We start from the raw sequence: 20562 nt of genomic DNA, 5'->3' as shown, positions 1-20562 counted from the left end.
TCGGAAGGAAGGTTGGGCAATCCTACTTCCGTAGTGATACTGCCTCGGAAACCCAAGGAGGGGTCGCTATGAGTCAGGGCTGACTCGACGGCACATAACAGCAACAACACCACCACCCTGAGGAGGGTTCTGTCTCCATGTATACCTCTTCAATGATTTGTTCCAAACAGAAAGTAACATCAAGTTTCATTTAGGAAATGAGTTGATTAGATTTATATTAAAAGTGATTTTCTCTAACCCAGAACTATAAAAGAAGTCAAGCTTAGGAGAGAAAGGTATGTTCATTTATTCCTGGCCCTGCTTAGCTGGGCAAGCTGGGCAAGCTGGGCAAGCAAAGCTTGATGGTTTGTTGTAAATGACCTTTAATATGTCAGTGTCCCCATTTGAATAGAGCTATATAATAACCCTTTAGGTGTGCTAACCAGGAAGCTAGATTTGTGCTCTTCTCTCTGTTGGTATCTGTCTGTTCCGTCTGGGAGTGGACAGTGCCAGTGAGTGGGAGGCAGGCAGACACCTCCTCAGAAGTGAATGAGAGGTCAGAGCAGGAAGGTATATGATACCCACCTCTCCCTTCTTGATTTGCCATTCTGTTCCAGGTAGTTTGAGAAAAGAGGAAGCTGGGCAACTGTACCTGAGGGAAGTGAAAAGGAACTTGTTTTGCTACTAATATATATAATGTTTGAAATAATTGCAGTGTAGCTTCTCTTCTGCTTGTTTTGAGGAAAAATGAACTTTGTGTTAGTGAGAACAAGGGAATTGGAAGGCCTCCTTCAGCTTCTGGTATTTAAAAAATCCTTGTAATTAAAAACCATTTATTATTAATGTTTGAAATAATCACGTAGAGTGTTCTTTTCAAATTCTAAATTATTATTGTATTTAGTTGTTGTTGTTGTGTTGTTATTTGTCATCGAGTCGGCCCCGACTCATAGCGACCCCTCCTTGGGTTTCTGAGGCAGTATCATTACGGAAGTAGGAATGCCCAACCTTCCTTCCGAGGAGTGGCTGGTGGGTTTGAACCGCCAGCCTTCTGGTTAGCAGTCCAGTGCCTTAGGCACTATGCTAACAGAGCTCCTTATATTTATTTGCAACACCTCAATTATAGAATATATCTGGAATATCTCTAGTAGCTTCTCTGGTGTCCAGAGTTTTCATATGATTTTATTTTTAAATTGAATTAGAAAATAAACATTTCTTGGTTCAGGATAACAGATTGACACACATACATCACACACTTGAATCTCTTTGAAATGACAGTAATAAATATGTGGCACACCAAAAACAAGGAAGGTATCAGAGGACTTGAAATTTTGCCAAGTTTCTGGGAATCAGAAAGCATGTGATGTAATTTGAAAAATCCGCCCGAAGACTTAATCGTGGAGAAGGGTGTAAATGTTAAAAATTTTGACAGTCTGCAAAGAGATGATACAGGTGATAGAATTTGAGAGCATAAGGGTGCTACTAGTTTCTTAATTTTACACAGTGGAGAGTAAATAAATATGGTGAATTCAAACACAAAGTAGTAAATCTGGTTTTTAGAATCGTGGAATAACCACCAGAAATACTGAAAACAGTTCAACTGGCTAAAAGTGGAAGATAAAGTAGAATTTTACTTTTCATTTTAAACTGTTGTGATGATTTAGAGTTTTAAAAATTGTATTTCTGTATATTCTTTTTTGAATAATTTTTATAAAAGAGGAATTGATAAAAATTGAAAAATTTTTTTCCCTTGTACTTTTTTTTTTTTTAAATTTTTTATTGTGATTTGGGTGAAAGTTTACAGAGCAAATTCACTTTCCATACAGTAGCTCACATACACTTTGTCTTGTGTCATTGACTACGGTTTCCCACAATGCAACAGCTCCCCTCCCACTTCCTCCCAAAAGTTACCTCTTCCCTGTGTCCTTCCCTCCCATGCACTCCTGCCTCCCCAAGCTGTCTCCCTGTGCATACACAGTCCTTCTATTCTCCCATGATTGATCTCTCCAAGGAGTATATCTGCCAAATGTAAATGTTCAGCTCATATGCCTGTCTTTTGTTTGGCTGGAAGCCACAGGAGTGGGCTCAATTCTAGACTCTAGCTGAACCATAGTCTCAGGGGTTTCACCAGGCTCCATCAAACCAGCAAACCTGGTCCCTTTTTTTTTTTAAATGATTTTGAGTTTTGTTCTACATTATTCTCCCACTCTATCCAGTATCTTCTACATAGTTACCCCTCTGAGTAGTTGACAGTGGTAGCTGGTCACCATTTAGTTCTTCTGGTCTCATAGTCATGTAGGCTGTAGATTGCATTACTAGTCACTTGGACTAATTGTTTCCATGTGTCTTTGGTTTTCTTCATTCTTTTCTCCGGACGAGAAGAGAGCCATCGTTGCGTCCAGATGACTGCTTGCAAGCTTTTAAGATCCCGGTCACTACTTGCCAAAGTAGGATGTGGAACAATGTTTTGTGTAGTATGTTATGCCAGTTGAGCTTGATGTCCCTTGTGACTATGGTCCTGAGCCCACAGGTCCAACTACTTGCTTCTTGTGGGTAGCTGGCTGTGGTCAAGAAGTGACTACAAACTTGTTCCTTGTCAGCTCTACTATATACCTGGGAATTCTTGCAGAACACACAAACACACTTGTAGAAACATTGTCTGCTTCCTTTCTACTTTTAAAGTTCCTCATTTTACAGTCAAATTGCCTAGAAATATTTCTCAAGTTATAAAAATTGGTATTGCTTAGAGAAGAATTGTATTGGCAGGAATAAGTGAAGAAGGGAAACTTACTTTTCACTTAAACACCGTTCTATATACTCTGGACTTTTAAATGAGCCCTTTATAGTTTATTGACAATTACATGGTTATGAATTTAAAATAAGAAAGAAAATTCCATCTCTTCCTTATAGTCTTTTGAAGAGACAGCTTGAAAACACTGCATATTAAGTGAGAAGAACAGGGTATATGTAATATACTGTTATCTGCACTCTAAAACGGAACACTCACACTTGTATATGCGTAGATTATCTCAGGAGGGATATATAAGAAACTAGTCACATTGAAAGTCTTTGAGGAGGGAAATGGATGTCTGGGGAATGAATCCAGGAAAGGAGACTTTTCACTGAATATCCTTTTGAGTTTTATGTCATGTGAATTTATTACCTATTCAAATAAATAAATTCAAAAGAATCACAATGCATATTACAAATCTAGGACAAGATAAATTTTACTGTGGAGCTGGTATTTGTTACATATCATGAGGTAATAAGGGAATTATGTAGTGTAAAGTCTCATGATCCACCAGCCACTCCTCGGAAGGAAGACTGGCCAATCTACTTCCGTATAGATACTGCCTTGGAAACCCAAGAAGGGCTCGCTGTGAGTTGGAGTTGATTCTATGGTAGTGAGTAAAGTCTCATGAATGCTGATAAGAGAATATAATTATTACATTATCTCTTTTTAAATGAAATTTTTATTGAGGCAATAGATTGACATGCAGTTGTGAGACATAGAGCGATCCCCTGTATAATTTACCCAGGTTCTTTCACTTATCTATGCCCGGGAATTTGGAAGACAGCTACTTGGCCAACCTACTGGAAGAGATCCGTATTTGTGCTTACTCCGAAGAGAGGTGATCCAGCAGAAGGTGGAAATTATTGAACAGTGTCATTAATGTCACTTACAAGTAAAATTTTGCTGAAGATAATTAAAAAATGGTTGCAGCAGTACATCGACAGGAAACTGCCAGGGAAATTCAGACCAGATTAAGAAGACATGAAATGAAGGATATCATTGCTGATGTCAAATGGATCTTGGCTGAAAACAGAGGATACCAGAAAGATATTTACCTGTGCTTTATGGACTCTGCATTGGACTGAGTTTATCATGACAAATTATAGATAACATTGCAAAGAATGGGAATTCCAGAAAACTTAATTGTGCTTATGCAGAACCTGATATAGACCAAGAGGCAGTCATTTGAACAGATTTAGGGGATATTGCATGGTTTAAAATCAGGATTTGTATGTGTCAGGGTTGTATCCTTTTAGTGTATTTATTTAGTCTGTATGCTGAGCAAATAATCTGAGAAGCTGGACTATGTGAAGGAGAACATGCATCAGGGTTGGAGGAAGACTCATTAACAATCTACGATAGACAAATGATGCAACCTTGCTTGCTGAAAGTGAAGAGGACTTGAAGCACTTACTGATGAGAATCAAAGATTGCTCCTCAATATAAGAAAACAAAAATCCTAACAACCGGATCAATAAGCAACATCATGATAAATGGAGGTAATATTGAAGTTGTCAAGAATTTAATTTTACTTGGATCTAGAGTCCATGGAAGCAGCAAATAAAATCTGCTGCAAGAGACCTCTTTAAAGTGTTAAAAAACACAGATGATATGTATATATTGAGGACTAAGATGCACCTGACCCAAGCCATGGTATCTTGTCACCTCATTTGGATGCCAAAATGACAATGAGTAAGGAGGGAAGAAGAATTGATGCATTTGTGTTACGGTGTTGGTGAAGAATATTGAATATACCTTGGACTGCCAGAAGAATGAACAAATCTGTTTTGGAAGAAGCACAGCCAGAATGTTCCTTAGAAGGTAGACTGGGGAGACTTCATCTCTCATACTTTGAACATGCTATCTGGAGAGAGGGACATAATGATTGGTAAAGTAGAGGGTCAGTGTAAAAGGGAAAGGCCCTCAATGAGATGGATTGTCATGGGCTCCAATGTTGACGTCAGACATAGCAATGATCGCGAGGATGGTGCAGGACTGGGCATGTTTCGTTCTGTTGTACGTAGGCTTGCTGTTTGTCAAAGCCAACTTGATGGCACCTAACAGCAACAGCAACCCCAGTGGTAACATTTTGCAAAACCATAATACATGGATGGGACCAGAACCATGATACTGCATTAATATACATTACTTTTATATGTTTATAATTTTTTTTCTCAAAAGAACTTGAATTGTGGATGTTTGTTGGTCTGAGTGGTATTGGAGGACTGATTTTTTGCTAGGTCCTCTGTGTTTTCAGTTTTTTTTAGTATTTGCTCTGGAGTTTACAGTATACTTCTTTAATTAATCAGAATTTGTTTTTAAATATTTTACTGCTTCATGTATAGTGTAACCAAAAAAAAAAAACCAAACTCACTGTCGTCGAGTCGGATCCAATTCATAGTGACCTTGGGTTTCCGAGGCAGTATCACTACAGAAGTAGATTGTCGAACCTTCCTTCTGAGGAGTGGCTGGTTGGTTTGAACCATCAGCCTTCTGCTTAGCAGTCAAATGCCTTAGGCACTATGCTACAGTATAAACCAAAGAGCCAAACTCACTGCTGTGGAGTCATCTTTGACTGATAGTGACCCCTCCTTGGGTTTCCGAGGCAGTTTCACTATGGAAGTAGATTGCCCAACCTTCATTCTGAGGAGTGGCTGGTGGGTTTGAACCACGAGCCTTCTGGTTAGCAGTCAAATTCCTTAGACACTACGCCACCAGTGCTCCTTTGCTACAGTATGTTGTGTTGTTGCTATGTGCCGTCGAGTCGGACCCAACTCCTAGGGTTTCCAAGGCAGTATCACTATGGAAGTAGATTGCCCCATCTTCATTCTGAGGAGTGGCTGGTGGATTTGAACTGCCAGCCTTCTGGTTAGCAGTCAAGTGCCTTAGGCACTATGCTATCAGAGCTCCTACGCTACAGTATAAGAACCTTAAAATAAGGTACTCCCAATTCTTCCTTCCCATCTTATGTGCTGTTGTTGTCATGCATTTTACTTATGCATATATAATAAGTCCATAACGCATTGTTACTGTTTTTGCTTTTGATAGTTATTTGTTTTATTTTGTTGTAGACACAAGTTTGTGTCTGCTTGAAGAACTTCCTTAATAATTTCTTGTAGTCCAGTGCTGGAAATGAATTCTTTCAGCTTTTGCTTGTTTAAATAATCTTTATTTCTCCTTCATTTTTTTTATTGTGGTAAAAATGTACACAACAAAACATTTACTGATTAAGCAATTTCTGTATGTGTAATTCAGTGATATTGATTACATTCTTCAGCATGTGGAACTGTATATCGTGCAACCATTATCGCTATTCTTTTCAGAATTATCCCACCACTCTTAACAGAAACTCACTGCCCTTTAAGCAGAAATCTCCCTATCCCCTTCCTTCCTGTCCCTTGTAACCTTAATTGATTTCTATATATTTATTTATTTAATATGTGAGATCATATAATCATATGATCTCATTTATATGAAAAAAGTATATAGAAATCATAGATTATTAGTGGTTACAAGGGACAATGAGCTCTGGTGGCTTAGTGCCTAAGGCATTTGACTTAACCAGAAGGCTAGTGGTTCAAACCCACCAACCACTTCTCGGAAAGAAGAGTAGGCAATCTACTTCTGCAGAGATGCCACCTCAGAAACTCAAGGAGGGGTCGCTATGAGTCGGATTTGACTTGACGGCAGTGAGTTGGTGGTTTTTTTTTTTTTTTAAAATACAGTATTTCTCCTTTTGGTACTGACTTATTTCATTAAGCATAATGTTTTCAAATTCCAAACATTGCCATGTTGTGGCATAAGCCAGGACTTCGTTTTTCTTTATAGTGGAGCAGTATTCTGTATACATCACATTTGGTTTATCCATTGATCTGTTGATGGACATTTTGGTGGTTACCAACTTCTGGCTATTGTGAAAAGTGTTGCAATGAATGTTAGTATACAGGTTTCTCCTTTATAAAAGATATTTTGTTACTGGATGTAGAATCCTGTGTTGATCTTCCCCCCACCATCTTTTGATCACTTAAAAATACCATTCTACTCTTTATGATTTGAATAATTTCTGATGAGAAGTCTGTTATAAATCTTTTTTTTTTTTTGTTCCTCTGTGTGGTGTCTTTTTTCCTTTGACCTTCAAGATTTTTATCTTTAGTTTTTAGGCATTTTAATATTACACATAGAGGTGGGTATGTACACATGTGTATGTTGACATATATTCTGCTTGGAGTTCATTGAGCTTGTTGGAGCTGTAGTTTGATGTTTTTCATTATTTTTGGAAAATTACCAACTATTACCTCTTCATATATTTCTTTTACCCTGTTCTCAATCTTTTCCTGCAGGGGCTCTAGTTACACATAGTAGATCATTCAGTTCCATTCCATAGCTCTTGGATACTCCTTTCAGTTTCTATACACAATCTCTTTTCTCTTTGTTTCACTTTGGGTGATTTCTCTGGACCCTCTTCACGTTCACTATTTCTTTCCTTAGCCATGTCAGGTGTATTGGTGAGCTTGCAGGATTCTTCACTTCTGTTAACCATATTTATTTCTAGCATTTTCATTTTTCTACTTAAATTTTTTATCTATTCATGCATTTTAACATACTAATCATAGTTATTTTAAATTCTTTGTCTTACAGTAATCAGATCATTTCTAAGTCTAATTCTGTTGATTATTTTCTCTCGGCAGTGAGTTTTTTCCTTGTCTTTTAATGTAATTTTGCATTGAATATTGGACATCATGTGTAGGACAGTAGAGCGTGAGAGAAACAGTTTTTATACTTGGAAATGGGTTAACCTTTTTTAGTTTTAGGTTTGTGTTGAGAGGTTGAGTCAGTCTAGTCAGGAGTTGAGTTAAGTTTAGGTTTTGTTGTTGCTCTGGCTATCTTTAATTTATTACTGGCTTCATATGGTGTAGTGCCTAAGGCATGTGACTGCTAACCAGAAAAGGCTGGTGGTTCAAATCCATGTGCCACTCCTCGGAAGGAAGTGATACTACCTTGGAAACCCAAGGAGGGGTTGCTGTGAGTTGGATCCAACTCCACGGCAGTGCGTTTTTTTTTTTTTTTTTTTTTTTTTAATATTTCTCTAGCCCTACCTTTTGCTTAGGGTCAGGCTGGGATGCTGGAGGGTGTTCTTAATATTCCTCCTGTAATCTTAGCTTGTAGTGTGCCGTGCACCTGTTACTTAGAAGATATCTCTCTGTGCTTTTGCTTCTTCTTCAGCAGTAGACTGTTGGTGCTTTATAGCCTAGTATTGGTAGGTGGGAGGAGCTCTGGTAGCATAGTGCTTAAGGCACTTGACTGCTAACCAGAAGGCTGGTGGTTCAAACCCACCAGCCACTCCTCAGAAGGAAGGTTGGGCAGTCTCCTCGGAAACCCAAGGAGGGGTTGCTGTGAGTTGGGGCCGACTCGACGGTACATAACAACACATTGGTAGGTGGGAGTTTTCTGTCCTCCTGGGCCAGCCTCAGTTTTAGGAAGATCATTTATTCCTGGGTCTTGGTGGTGAGGACTTCTTAGTGTTTCTACCCATCACTGAATTGGAAGGAGACTTCTAATGGGTGTTTTCTTGCCTCTCCCTAAGGGCAAGAGAGTTATTTTTACCCTTTTCCCTAAGCAATAGTGGGTCTTCCTCTGTGCCCTAGGATAGACAGAGTTTACTGATTGTATTTCAGTGGCCTAAGCCTTTTGACTGTTGGGGCAAAGGGTCCAAGTGGGGCTTTGTGCCCGCCTCTCCCACACAACAGCAGGCACTGTCCTCTTCTAGGCCTGTACTTCTCTGTCCCCATTCTTTTTCACAATGTTTGGTAGAAGTCTGTAGAGAAGACTAGATGAGTGTGTGTAAATACCCCTTTTGTCTGTGGCTTCTAGGCATTCTGTACTTACAGTCCACCCTTATCACTTTGTAAGAAGTTTTAGCCAAATTCTTCTTACCCACTTGTGTGGTACTTGGCATCTTTTTTCTATCATCTGCCATAGGCCAGCCAGTGCTTGCATCTGTCTCTCCCTGAGGAGGTGCCTGGCTTCCTTAGATTTTTAAGCTACTTGGCTACCCTGTGACCTCAGGTCTCTGATGGATTCAAGGATTGTTATGATTTTATAGATTATTTGGCTCTTTGTTATTGTTAGTATGTGAGCAATTGTCTAGCTTTCTGCATGCAAGCCTAGTTTCCTTGTGTTTTCTGGTATATTTGCCAAATCTGAGCCTGATGGGCCTTTCTGCTCCTACCCTCCCACTCACTTAGGCACTTGACTGCTCACCAGAAGGCTGGCAGTTCAAACCCACCAGCCACTCCTCGGAAGGAAGGTTGGGCAATCCTACTTCTGTAATGATACTGCCTCGGAAACCCAAGGAGGGGTCGCTATGAGTCGGGGCCGACTCGATGGCAAGCAACAACAACAACAAGTAAAACTATGGAAATGAATTTGTCATGACATATTCACATAAAACAAAATGTTACTACTAAAAAATACAACTTAAAGAAGATCACTTACTTCCTATTCGCTATTCTTAAGGAACAGTATATTATTCAGATTTATAAATTCAGTCTGCTGTTACTATTAAATAATGATAGTAGTAATATGATAAGTAGGAGTAGCTGAGATGAACTGAGTGTTTGTCCTTTGTTGTTATTTGCCATCGAGTCAGCCCTGACTCATAGCGACCCCTCCTTGGGTTTCCGAGGCAGTATCACTACGGAAGTAGGAATGCCCAACCTTCCTTCCGAGGAGTGGCTGGTGGGTTTGAACCGCCAGCCTTCTGGTTAGCAGTCAAGTGCCTTAGGCACTATGCTACCAATGCTTAGTACTTTGTAGGCATCATTGTTCCTGGTGGATTGCCTTTTGCCTGGCAAAGATGCCTCTCACCTTCCCTAAGGAGACTGTTGTTGGCACTTGGAGTGGTTTCCAGAGCAGGCACAGATGCAACTTATCTCAGCATAGCTTTTTCTGGCCTCCACAGCCCCTAGTGGTGGCCCACAGTTGTTGGTGACACTGTAGGCTCAAGATAGATTCTCACTGGGTCTGAGAAACCCAGTTCTTGCTGTGGCACAGCTCTTTTATACCCAGGATTCTGTCATGATTCAGAAAGAGTTCATATGAAAAATTGATGTCCTTAATAAAACATACTTACATATATCCTGGACCACACTGGGTCTTAAGTCAGACTCATTGGTGAGGAGAAAGTTGATTGAGAACCTTTGTCTGCAGCTGTCCAGCATTCCAACAAGCCTATTTCCCCCCACCTGTGTTTTCTCCTTTACTCTTCTTTATAATCCAGATACCATAATTCTTTTTTTACAGAGAAGTAATGGACAATGAGAAGCATTAAGTCATTTGCCCACGTTTTTCAAACCCTACACTTAAGTGATTGTATTCAGGAAGAGTTCTCTAAATCAGTGAGGGTACATTTTACATCTAGCTTACTTTAGCTTTGGAGAGAAAATACTGTCTTCAGAAAAATATTTTACATCTAGATTAATTTTTATGTCTAGATAAATAGAGAATCCACTTTCTAAGGCCTTGAATCATTTCATTTATCAGTGAACCTTAAATGTTATGAATTTAGGGCTGAAAACTAGAACCCAAAGGATGAGACCCTTTTACTTTCCACAGCATTCACGTCTCCTTTCTTTTAGGCCTGAAAAGAGCTTGTCTCTGTGGCTGCAGGTTAATTATCATTTGGCCTATCTTTGTTGTTGTCATTATGTGCTGTCAAGTCTGACCTGACTCATAGCGATCGCTCCTTGGATTTCTGAGGCTATATCACTACGAAATAGATTGCCCGACCTTCCTTCTGAGGAGTGGCTGGTGAGTTTGAACCACCAGCCTTCTGGTTAGCAGTCAAGTGCCTTAAACACTATGCTACCAGAGCTCCTTGGCCTATCTTTAGTAGTGAAGAACTAGAAAGTACTCTATGTCTGCTTCTCGTGCTGTCAGTGAGGCCTGGTTGGTGGGGCACCTCTGGAACTGATGGGAAACTGAATTTGTTTCTATTCAGTTGCAATTTCAAAATTTGTCATTGTGGTGTGGGTGAGGTGTGCCAGTAGGTGGGAATGTAGAAGGAGGTGATGTTACTGGTAGTTATTAATGATATGATTTGTTAGTCCTGTTGGTTGGAGTTCATTAGATCAGACTTTTGTGTTAGATACTAGGGAGGGCAAGTTCCTTGCAGCAGCACACAGGCTTTTCCTTTGTTTGGTGGTCATTCCCAAGAGGCTCAAGTGAGGAAAGGTGTGGATTAGCGCAGATCCATCACCATTGTTAAAAGGCTAACTCAGGAACCAGACCTTATGATGGTGGGGCTACTATGTCATGTTTGCATTTTGAGACTAGCATTTAACATACAGAGTCTAGTTATAGGTACTAGTATTATATGCCATTTATTAATGTCAAATGATTTAATGGAAAACATTCCTTTCTCTTTCAAAACACCTAGGTGTCAACCCAATCTTGAGTTAGGTTCAGAGGCTTTTCTTGTTATTTAATCATCTTTGTGGCTCTTTTTTTTTTTCAAAGCTTCCAATTGAAGACTTGAGCAGTTTAACATCGCAGTCGCTGCCCATTTCACTGACTTCAATAGTGCCTGAATCTACAGAAGACATTCTCATGAGGGGCTTCTCTTCCTTAGGGATGGAAGAAGAAAGAATTGAAACTGCCCAACAGGTGAATGACAGCATCTTTTCTAAGGAATTTTGATGTATTTTACGTGCCTCAAAACAAGGCTAATAAAAAAGTCCTAGTTAAAAGTTCTGAACAGTTGAAACTGTAGTTAACATCAAGTTTTTCTAGAACATTCTTGATTTTGTGATTCTTTCTCAAGTGTTTTAAATCTACCTGTTAGTAATACAGATAAAGATAGGGTATTCCAAGTGTGAATGCTCATTAACTTTATTAAGGTTTGAATATTTTAAGGATTGTTGACTACCTCCAGTGTTTGTGTGTGTTAATCTGACCCTCCAACACACATATAGACACACGTTTCTCTGCTTATTGCTAGGTAATCCCTTTTTTTGAAACTTAAATATCCTTTTTAGATGAACACTTACAGGTACTTTTTCAGTAATTTAGCACACAGAATCCTCTCATAGTTTTTGCTTATTCCTAATTATAAACCTAAATGTATAATAGTGTCTTCTGCTACCTCTTCTGTCACCTCCTGTCCTGTTTAGAATCAAAGCTGAGACATTTACTGAGAAAAAACGTAAAGCAGTCTTAATGCATTGTACATACAGTAAGTTGAGAGAGTGCTTACAGAGTGGTTAAGGGCACCATCTCTTGAGTCTGGCAGAGCTGGAACTGTAAGTCAGCTTCATCACTTACCATCTTTATGAGCTTAGGCAAGTTACTTAACCTCTCAGGTCTTTAGTTTCCTAATCTGTGAAACAGGACTCATTGTCATACCTATCTCATAGGATTTTTGTGTGAATTAAATCAGATACTGCATGTAGATGTAGAGTGGGGCAGACACGCAATAAATGATAATAAATAATATATTATTTATTATTTATTATATTATTTATAAATAATAAATAATATATATATAAATGATAATAAATAAATAAGTGATAGCCAAGGTACTTGGCAAGCCTTGTATCTTGAGAGAATAAAGCATACCTTGACGTAAAATCCTGCTTGAGACTTGTAGAAGGTAATCTTGTACGATGTCTGTGAACTTACTTGAACTATTAAAAAAAAAAAAAAAAGTCTTCTGGATTGAATTGTACACATGTGAATCTAAAAAATTCTTTAAAAAATTTATTGAGTTACAGTTTATATACAGTAAAATACAGTCATTTTAAGTGTACAGTTTAATGAGCTTTGACAAACGTGTATACCTGTGTAATGTAATCAAGGTATAAAACTACAGTCAAGGTATAAAACATTTCCATCACCCCAAAAGTTCTCTCATGCCATTTGAGATCAACGCCCTCCCACCTCTTTTTAATAATAGATACTTTCCATGACATTGGTGGTAGCAGGGCCAGAATTCAAACTCAGGTTTACCAGATGCCAAAGTTCATGTTATAATTTATGTTATTTCTTAGTTTATCCTCTCACAGTTCTCGTTGTTGTTGTTATGTGCTGTCGAGTCAAACCCAATTCATAGCGACCCTTCCTTGGGTTTCTGAGGCGGTATCACTATGGAAGTAGATTGCCCAACCTTCCTTCTGAGGAGTGGCTGGTGGGTTTGTTGCTATTGACCCAAAGCTCTATAATATACACTTAAGTTTGGCAAAAATTCTTACATATTTTGTCTCTCGTACTGTTCCTTACTTGACCCTGAAGATGGCCAGTGTTTTTAATATTCTGAGTTTTTCTGGTGTGTGGATGTTGAATACATAATTAAATTATCTCCTTCTGGCTTACAATGAATTATTAATGTCCGAGTCCCAAATAGATAAGTTTAAGTAGTATCTGCCCTTTTGACGTGTTGTTTAGTGTGTGTAGCACTTTTCATTCTGTCTGTTTTAGTTTTGTTATCAATTTAATACTCTTATATTCCCAGTTTTTCTCATGGTTTGCAAAGGTCCAAATTCAGATGGATCAAGATGAAGGAACTAAATATAGGTATGTGGCTCTTGAATTTGTTGGATATTCTCATTTTTAGACCATAGACATCTTAAGCTTATAATCTTTATACTTTTGTCTTTAAACAAAAGTAAGATACAAAGAAAACTCCTGCTGCAATATTTTCTTTATCAGTTGGGAGAGGTTTTGGGTCATGAGAACTGGTATGGGAAGTTGTGCAATTGCAAAAATAGAGTTATAGCTTACCTAATAGGTTTGGAGGGGCAAACATTGGCTAATGTAACTCCAGCAAAATTTAAGTGGCAAGTGTATAGAAATGTTAAGAGGTGTTTGTGTCTTTCTTTAGAAGGGGTGACCCAAGAGACTTTAGAGATGGCCATCTGTTAGGAGGGCCACATGGATTAGATTAGTTCTAACTATGCTGTTGTTTTTGTATGTGCTGATAGCATGGGAAACATGGTGTTCAGTTTCTAGTTGACTTGGAGACTATGGGTTGAGCATATGTATTGAGTTATTTATTTGAGTGACTATTATTACTAGGCATTGTGTTGGGCACTTTGATGTAAATTGTACTTTTTATCCTCATAGCTACTCTGTGAGAACCCAAACCAAGCCCACTGCCATGCTGTCGATTCTGACTGATAGCAACCCTTTTAGTTCAGAGTAGAACTGCCACATAGGGTTTCCAACGCTGTAAATCTTTATGGAAGCATCTTTGTCCTGTTGGAGAGGCTGGTGGGTTCGAACCACTGGCCTTGTGGTTAGCAAACGAATGCTTTAACCATTATGTCACCAGACTCCTTTCTGTGAGGAACAGTATTATTTCTATTTTGTCAATGGGCAAACAAGCCCAGTGTCACAGATACTTGGGCTGAACTGGGACTTGGACCCAGATCTTCCAATTCCAAGTCTAGTTTTCTTTCTGTTATATGATGCCATCTCTCAAAGGTAGAAGTGACCTGAAAAACTGACCTTAATTGATTCCTCAGGATGGCTTTGATGTCCCAGTCTTTGAAAGTTGAGCCAAGCTTTATTGTTTTACATGAGAAAAACCAATTTATAGCTTCATGACTGATTCCTTTTGTTGCTTATAGTATCAGTGATTTGCCATCTTAAGTACTGAGAGTTGATAAGATAACTTTTAGTACATTTCTGAATATTATAACCTTTTTTGAATAGGTTAGACTTTCCTGCTGAAATTCTTTTTTGGAAAAAATGAAGCTTTGCTGTTTATTGACTATGTTTATTGGGGGAAAATATTATTGTCAATCCCCTTTTGGTTCTGTTTTCTAGACAGATGAGGGATTACTTGTCTGGGTTTCAGGAGCAGTGCGATGCTATATTGACTGATGTAAACAGTGCTCTTCAGCATCTGGAGTCATTGCAGAAACAGTATCTGTTTGTGTCCAATAAGACAGGAACCCTACATGAAGCCTGTGAACAGCTCCTGAAAGAACAGGTAACTTGGGAGAGAGGGTCAGTGATTATATTTAATGTTTTATTTTGAAGTAGCGAAGTACAGTTTAATTTTAATGTCACTGATTTGTCTAAGTATATATTGAACACCACTCTGTATGAGGCCCTGTGCTAAGCATGCAGGTTATGACATTGATAACCTACTTTTATTCAAAGTAAATTTATGGTAACAGGACACAGGCAAGCTTTTCTGTGTCTGAGTTGTGAGGTCGCAGTACAGTTTCACAGTGAAGAGGATATATTCATGTGCTCTTTATTTATTACTGCCACTTTTTATTATTGGCTCTTTATGATCGACACTTTTCAAAATGATTGCAGTAATGGGCATAAAGATCACCTGATCTAGGTTGCATTTAAAGGGATAACTTAGAATATTTAACTTACTATGTTTAACTCAGTTTTCTCTGTATTTTTGTGTTTTTTAAATAGTGATTATTGTTTTATGAGAAGATGAGGAATAATTATTATTTTAGTAAATCTTTGAGCATTAGTCTAAAATCGTATACTTAATATAAACCCATATGTGTAATATAAAGCTATTCAGTGTAATTTTGTTAGAGTGGTGTTGATTCTCATATTAATTGTTTTTTCTCTTTTAAAAAAAATGCAGTCGGAACTTGTTGATCTGGCTGAAAACATTCAACAAAAGCTTTCTTATTTTAACGAATTGGAAACTGTTAATACAGTAAGCATTTTTTTTTTTTTTTACTTCTTGTAATTTTAGTAATTTTTGTTTTGTATTTCTGAGTATAATCTTAAAATTTATAATTAACTTGAATGATATACTGATTTAATAGTTTGCTTGCTTGAAGATAGTCCTATTTGTAGCCAATTTATTACCAGTTCAGATTTTTTCCAAATATAGTTTAACTAGTATTCTAAAATTGTGTTATTGTTAATAAAATCTTTTTCTTGGTTACCTTTGTTGGTCATTTGTAGGCTATAATGAAGATTAGAGGAAGAAATATTCAAGTTTAAATCATGCTGTGGTTGTGTTCCTATAATACTAATCAAAACATTTTAAAAAAAGAACTAATCTCAGATCATGAGTTACAGGAAAAGTACAGGCCTCATAAGGCATACTTAAATCCCATAGAGGTAGTCCTAATAAAGATTGGTATGTAAAGTATATGTCTATATATTTCTGGCTCATAAATTAATTTTACTGTTGACAAATAAATAATAAAGTATTGAAATGATTAAATTAATCACAATTACTACACTTTACTAAAGAGATACAAGTAAAAGTAGGAGCTAATTAACAGTGAATGCAGTGGGAGATAGTTCTTTCTTAGCAAGCTATTTGTGTATAAAGATAAGAGATAATTGGCTGGTAATATTTTAGTATGACTGGGAAACATTAGTTAATTCTTTAATCTTGAAGAGAATCACCATTTTTGAAAGTAGAAAAATTATTTATATTGTAAAGTATGAGAAAATGGGAAATCTAGATATTTGGTATATTATTTTAATATAACAGTAAAAAATGAAGAAATAAAAAATCTTTGCTACTCCACCAAGAGCCCCATTAAGGCTCAGTAGGAATAAACTGAATTGAATCAGTATTCTTTTCTGTTTGTCCCTTATTTATTGTTATACATGGATGGCATTTGAGGAGATTTTGATGACTATTAAAATGTATTTTAAAGACATTAATATAACTGTTATGTCCTAAATGGAAATGGGGTAATTCAAATACGTAATTTTAAGCTTCTACCTATGTCTTTTTTGTGAATTAAGATTGTTTTCTTTCTGTTTCCCTTACAGAAATTGAATTCCCCTACATTGTCTGTGAATAGTGAAGGATTTATACCTATGCTGGCTAAGTTAGATGATTGTATAACCTATATCTCATCTCATGTAAGTCATGTTATTGCTACATATTTTAAAGAAAGCTTAGCTTCCCTTTATATCACTTCTCCTGCTGTAAGATAATTTCTTCTTCTAAGGGGAAAAACAATAGTAAATAGTAAATTCTCAGTGGATATCAGTAGTGTTGTGAAAACTTTCTGCTTCTGAGGCAGTCCTTGGAGTAAAGTGGGGTCCTGGTGGACTCAACTTTATCTCACTTAAAAATATGAACCATTTTTAGATTGTTATTCCGCTGATGTGATAGATAGTTCTTGGGAAACAAAAAGTGTTATGTGGGGGGAAATAAAGGGTCAAACTCTTTGATTTAATTTTCCAAGGATTTATATTAGCATTTACTTCCCCCACTTCATATACTTTTCCAAGCTAGGCCTTATATGTTAGCCATGAAGTCCTTAGGGTATTGAAAATATATATTTGCTAACAACTGCAAATATCTGTTGAACCTCTTTTATGTGCCAGGCACAGGGCATTTAGCTTTGAGCTAGTTATGATCTATGTAAGATTTTCTTATGTGTAAGAAACCAAATATATACATACGTGTATGTGTGTGTATACACACACACACAGTTTACACAAAGTTTGTATATATACATACATGTGTACATATGTCTTGGTTTTCACTGAAAGTTTTTTTTGCCATTGTTTCCTTTGTGTTAATCATTCTTTCTCCTTTTCAGCCTAATTTTAAAGATTATCCTGTATATTTGATGAAGTTTAAGCAATGTCTTTCTAAAGCTTTGCACCTCATGAAGTCCTACACTGTGAACACACTACAGAACCTTACGAATCAGTTACTAAAAAGGGTGAGTTAACTAGTCCCAATAACAGCTTTTTTTTTTCATTCATCTTCCATAATCTTAACCTGAGATTAGTACTTTGTAACTTAAAAAAAAATTCCACCTTTTGTCAAATAAGAATGCGTATTACAGTTTTATTTATGATAGGGAAAAATGGCCACATGTCCATACATTAGTCTTATTTTCAAAGAATGTTTATCAGTGTGAGAAGTTTCCAGTATTGTATGATAAATAATAAAATAAGATACAGTCTGTTTGTAACTCAAAACAATTTCTTTCCTATCTTTTTATGAAAATATTGGGAGGAATTAAACCAAAATGATAGAAGTAGTTCTGTTTGAGTGGTGGGATTATATATGATGGATAATTAAAAATTTCTTGTTTACATTTTTGTGTATTTTTTAAAAATAATTTTCTGTATTAACAAATTAAATGTATTTTTCTCAAGAACCTCTTCAGTGCCTGGCAATGAACTAGGAACTGTACAGTAGCAAAAAGGAGCCAGCAATGTCCTTACCCTTATGGAGCTTACATTCAGCAGAAATAATCACTACAGAAATAATCACTGTAATTCACCAAATTAATTATTTACATATTGTGGTAGACGCTGGGTAGAAAATCAACAGGGTGTTAGGTTAGTAAACAGGAAGGACTAATTAGGGTAGTCGTTGAGTACATTTCCCCTGAAGAAAATAAAACTGTAAAGGTTAGGTATTTATTTGTTAAGTTTATGTCCTAAAGAACATGGCATCTTTTTTAAAGAAACATGTAAATTTTATTGTGGTAAGATATATATAACAGAAAATTTACCTTTTCAACCACTTTAATTGTACAGTTCAGTGGTGTTAATTAAATTCACAGTGTTGTACAACCATTACCAGCCCCCATTTCCAAAACTTACCACTTGTATAGGGTTACCATTTTGAGAATTTTCTATTCAGCAGCACTGATTTCTGGGTCACTTTGACAAACTAAAATTATTTTACTCTTAATTTTACTCTTTGTTAATGTAACAGCCAGACTATATAATTTTTTTTTTTTATTTTGCAAAATTTTCAGCAAGTTTAGGAAGCTAGCATCTAGTGATTTTCTGTTGAACTGTGCAAAACCTCTCCAAAGTGTGTTGTTGCCATTTAGTGGATGCACTGAATCTCAGAAAAGTTAAATAATTTGGGCAATATCCTAAACTCAGTTAAGTGGCAAAGTATGAATCTGAATTTATTTATCTACAAAATACATGTAACATAAGGTAAATTTAATTATAAAGAGGAGAGAGATGACCCACCCCACCACCATCAAGTCAATTCTGACTCACAGCAACCCTATGGGACAAAGTAGAACTACTTCATAGGGTTTCCAAGGCTGTAAATTACCACAGAAGCACTGCCTCATGTTTCTCCTGTGGAGCAGCTAGTGGGTTTGAACTGCGGATGTTTTGCTTTGCAGCCCGAGGCTTTAACCACTGAACCACCAGAGCTCCTTAAAGATGACAGTTCTGTGTAATTAAATTACTTCTTACTTACAGGAATAATAATATTTAATCCCCTCTTGAGATTTTTCTGTCTTAAGCTTTTAGTTGATACATGGACCATGTCGTAGCCTTATGAAATGATAATATAATGTTTTCCAAATAACTGTTTGCTAATTATCTTCATTTTTTTCTGTTTATATTTTTTTAGGATCCTTCATCTGTACCTAATGCAGATAATGCTTTCACACTATTTTATGTGAAATTTCGAGCCGCTGCCCCCAAAGTCAGAGTAAGTCTGTTGACATACATACACATTGCTGTGAAATTTATTTAACCAGCCTCTTGAAGTCCTGTTGTGTGTCAGGCCCTGCGCTAATACCAAGAACATGAGTAGAAAGTAGACAGTGTCCTTCCACAGTCAGCAGTGTATCTTAGAGGCATGGTCAGTATAGTTTAAGACCACAGAGCAGGATATAGCTAGCTCTTCCTAAGATGCTCAGGGAAGGTTTCTAGATGAAGGTGATATTTGACCTTAAAAAGAGTTCACTAGGTAGACTTGAAGGAAGCGATAAGGATATTTCATATGGAGAGAATAGCATGTGAAAGAGGGTGTAGAGACATAAAAATGCCTTTTGGGAGGACTATATAATTTTTATAACTGGAACACAAGACATTAGTGGGGTGTGATAGGTCAGAAGACAAGAAAGATGGTAAAGACCATCTTATAAAGGATATTACAGATCGCAACTCAGGAAAAGTGACTAACCAATGAAGTATTTCAAGTAGGAGAGTGATAATGGACAGATAGGCCATTTCAGAAGACAAGTTACAGTATAAAGAATGCATTGTGGTAAAGATTTGAGACAGGGAGACCTGATTAACAAGGAGGATTTTGCACTAATCAAGGTGAGAAGTAGAGGATGAGTTAAGGCGTTGCTGAGGTTCCCTGAGGTTGTGGGGATGTGCCTTACTTCCTCAGCACAGTGTCTGGTACATGAAGGAACGCAAAATGTCTTTATCCTAGTCAAGTGACTGGGAATTGGGATGAGCTTAATGTATGTGTTACGTATTTATATGTTGTACGGTATTTCTAAGATGTAGTTGACTGGAGCTGGTGCATGTCTTTTTTTTGTTTCTACTCATAGTGAAGATATGAAAAAGAAGCATCTACTGTTGCTGACTCAGACCTCACTTGCTTCTTTGGTTTTCTTCTTGAGAGTCAGTTGTAATGAGTTTTATTTGTTCTGTTTTTTTATGTTGGAGATGGAGGAAACTTGATGTAGTTTAAAGGAGGTTGTTGTTGTTGTTGTTATGTGCCGTCGAGTCAGCCCCGACTCATAGTGACCCCTCCTTGGGTTTCCGAGGCAGTATCACTACGGAAGTAGGAATGCCCAACCTTCCTTCCGAGGAGTGGCTGGTGGGTTTGAACCACCAGCCTTCTGGTTAGCAGTCAAGTGCCTTAGGCACTGAGGTAGATAGAGGGGAAAAAGTGGGTAATTTATGGTATGATGCAGATTTTGCCTGATTGATTACTTCTGATTAAAATGCCACTGATTAAAATTTATAAGAAAATAAAGGGTATAGATAACAGAGCTCCATGTGGTGGGAGAATACCAAATAAGCATATAATTTATGAGTGGCTTTCT

General features: G+C 37.2%; 1 protein-coding gene across 1 annotated transcript in view; it reads left to right on the top strand.

The window, feature by feature from the left end:
- COG3 (component of oligomeric golgi complex 3) overlaps nucleotides 1–20562 on the top strand; it is a 121381-nt gene that overhangs the window by 3053 nt on the left and 97766 nt on the right. Inside the window, exons 2-8 of the mRNA XM_007947816.2 lie at nucleotides 11288–11434; nucleotides 13278–13339; nucleotides 14594–14759; nucleotides 15387–15461; nucleotides 16544–16636; nucleotides 17326–17451; nucleotides 19125–19205. Coding sequence (XP_007946007.1) covers nucleotides 11288–11434; nucleotides 13278–13339; nucleotides 14594–14759; nucleotides 15387–15461; nucleotides 16544–16636; nucleotides 17326–17451; nucleotides 19125–19205 — 750 coding nt within the window. The remainder of the gene's footprint in view (nucleotides 1–11287; nucleotides 11435–13277; nucleotides 13340–14593; nucleotides 14760–15386; nucleotides 15462–16543; nucleotides 16637–17325; nucleotides 17452–19124; nucleotides 19206–20562) is intronic.

Source organism: Orycteropus afer, unplaced genomic scaffold (genome assembly GCF_000298275.1).
Source record: "Orycteropus afer afer isolate SDZICR_OR568_19922 unplaced genomic scaffold, OryAfe1.0 scaffold00194, whole genome shotgun sequence".
NCBI lineage: Eukaryota > Metazoa > Chordata > Mammalia > Tubulidentata > Orycteropodidae > Orycteropus > Orycteropus afer.
Note: the sequence above shows the minus strand (reverse complement) of the source record. Positions and strands in the feature narration are given on the sequence as shown.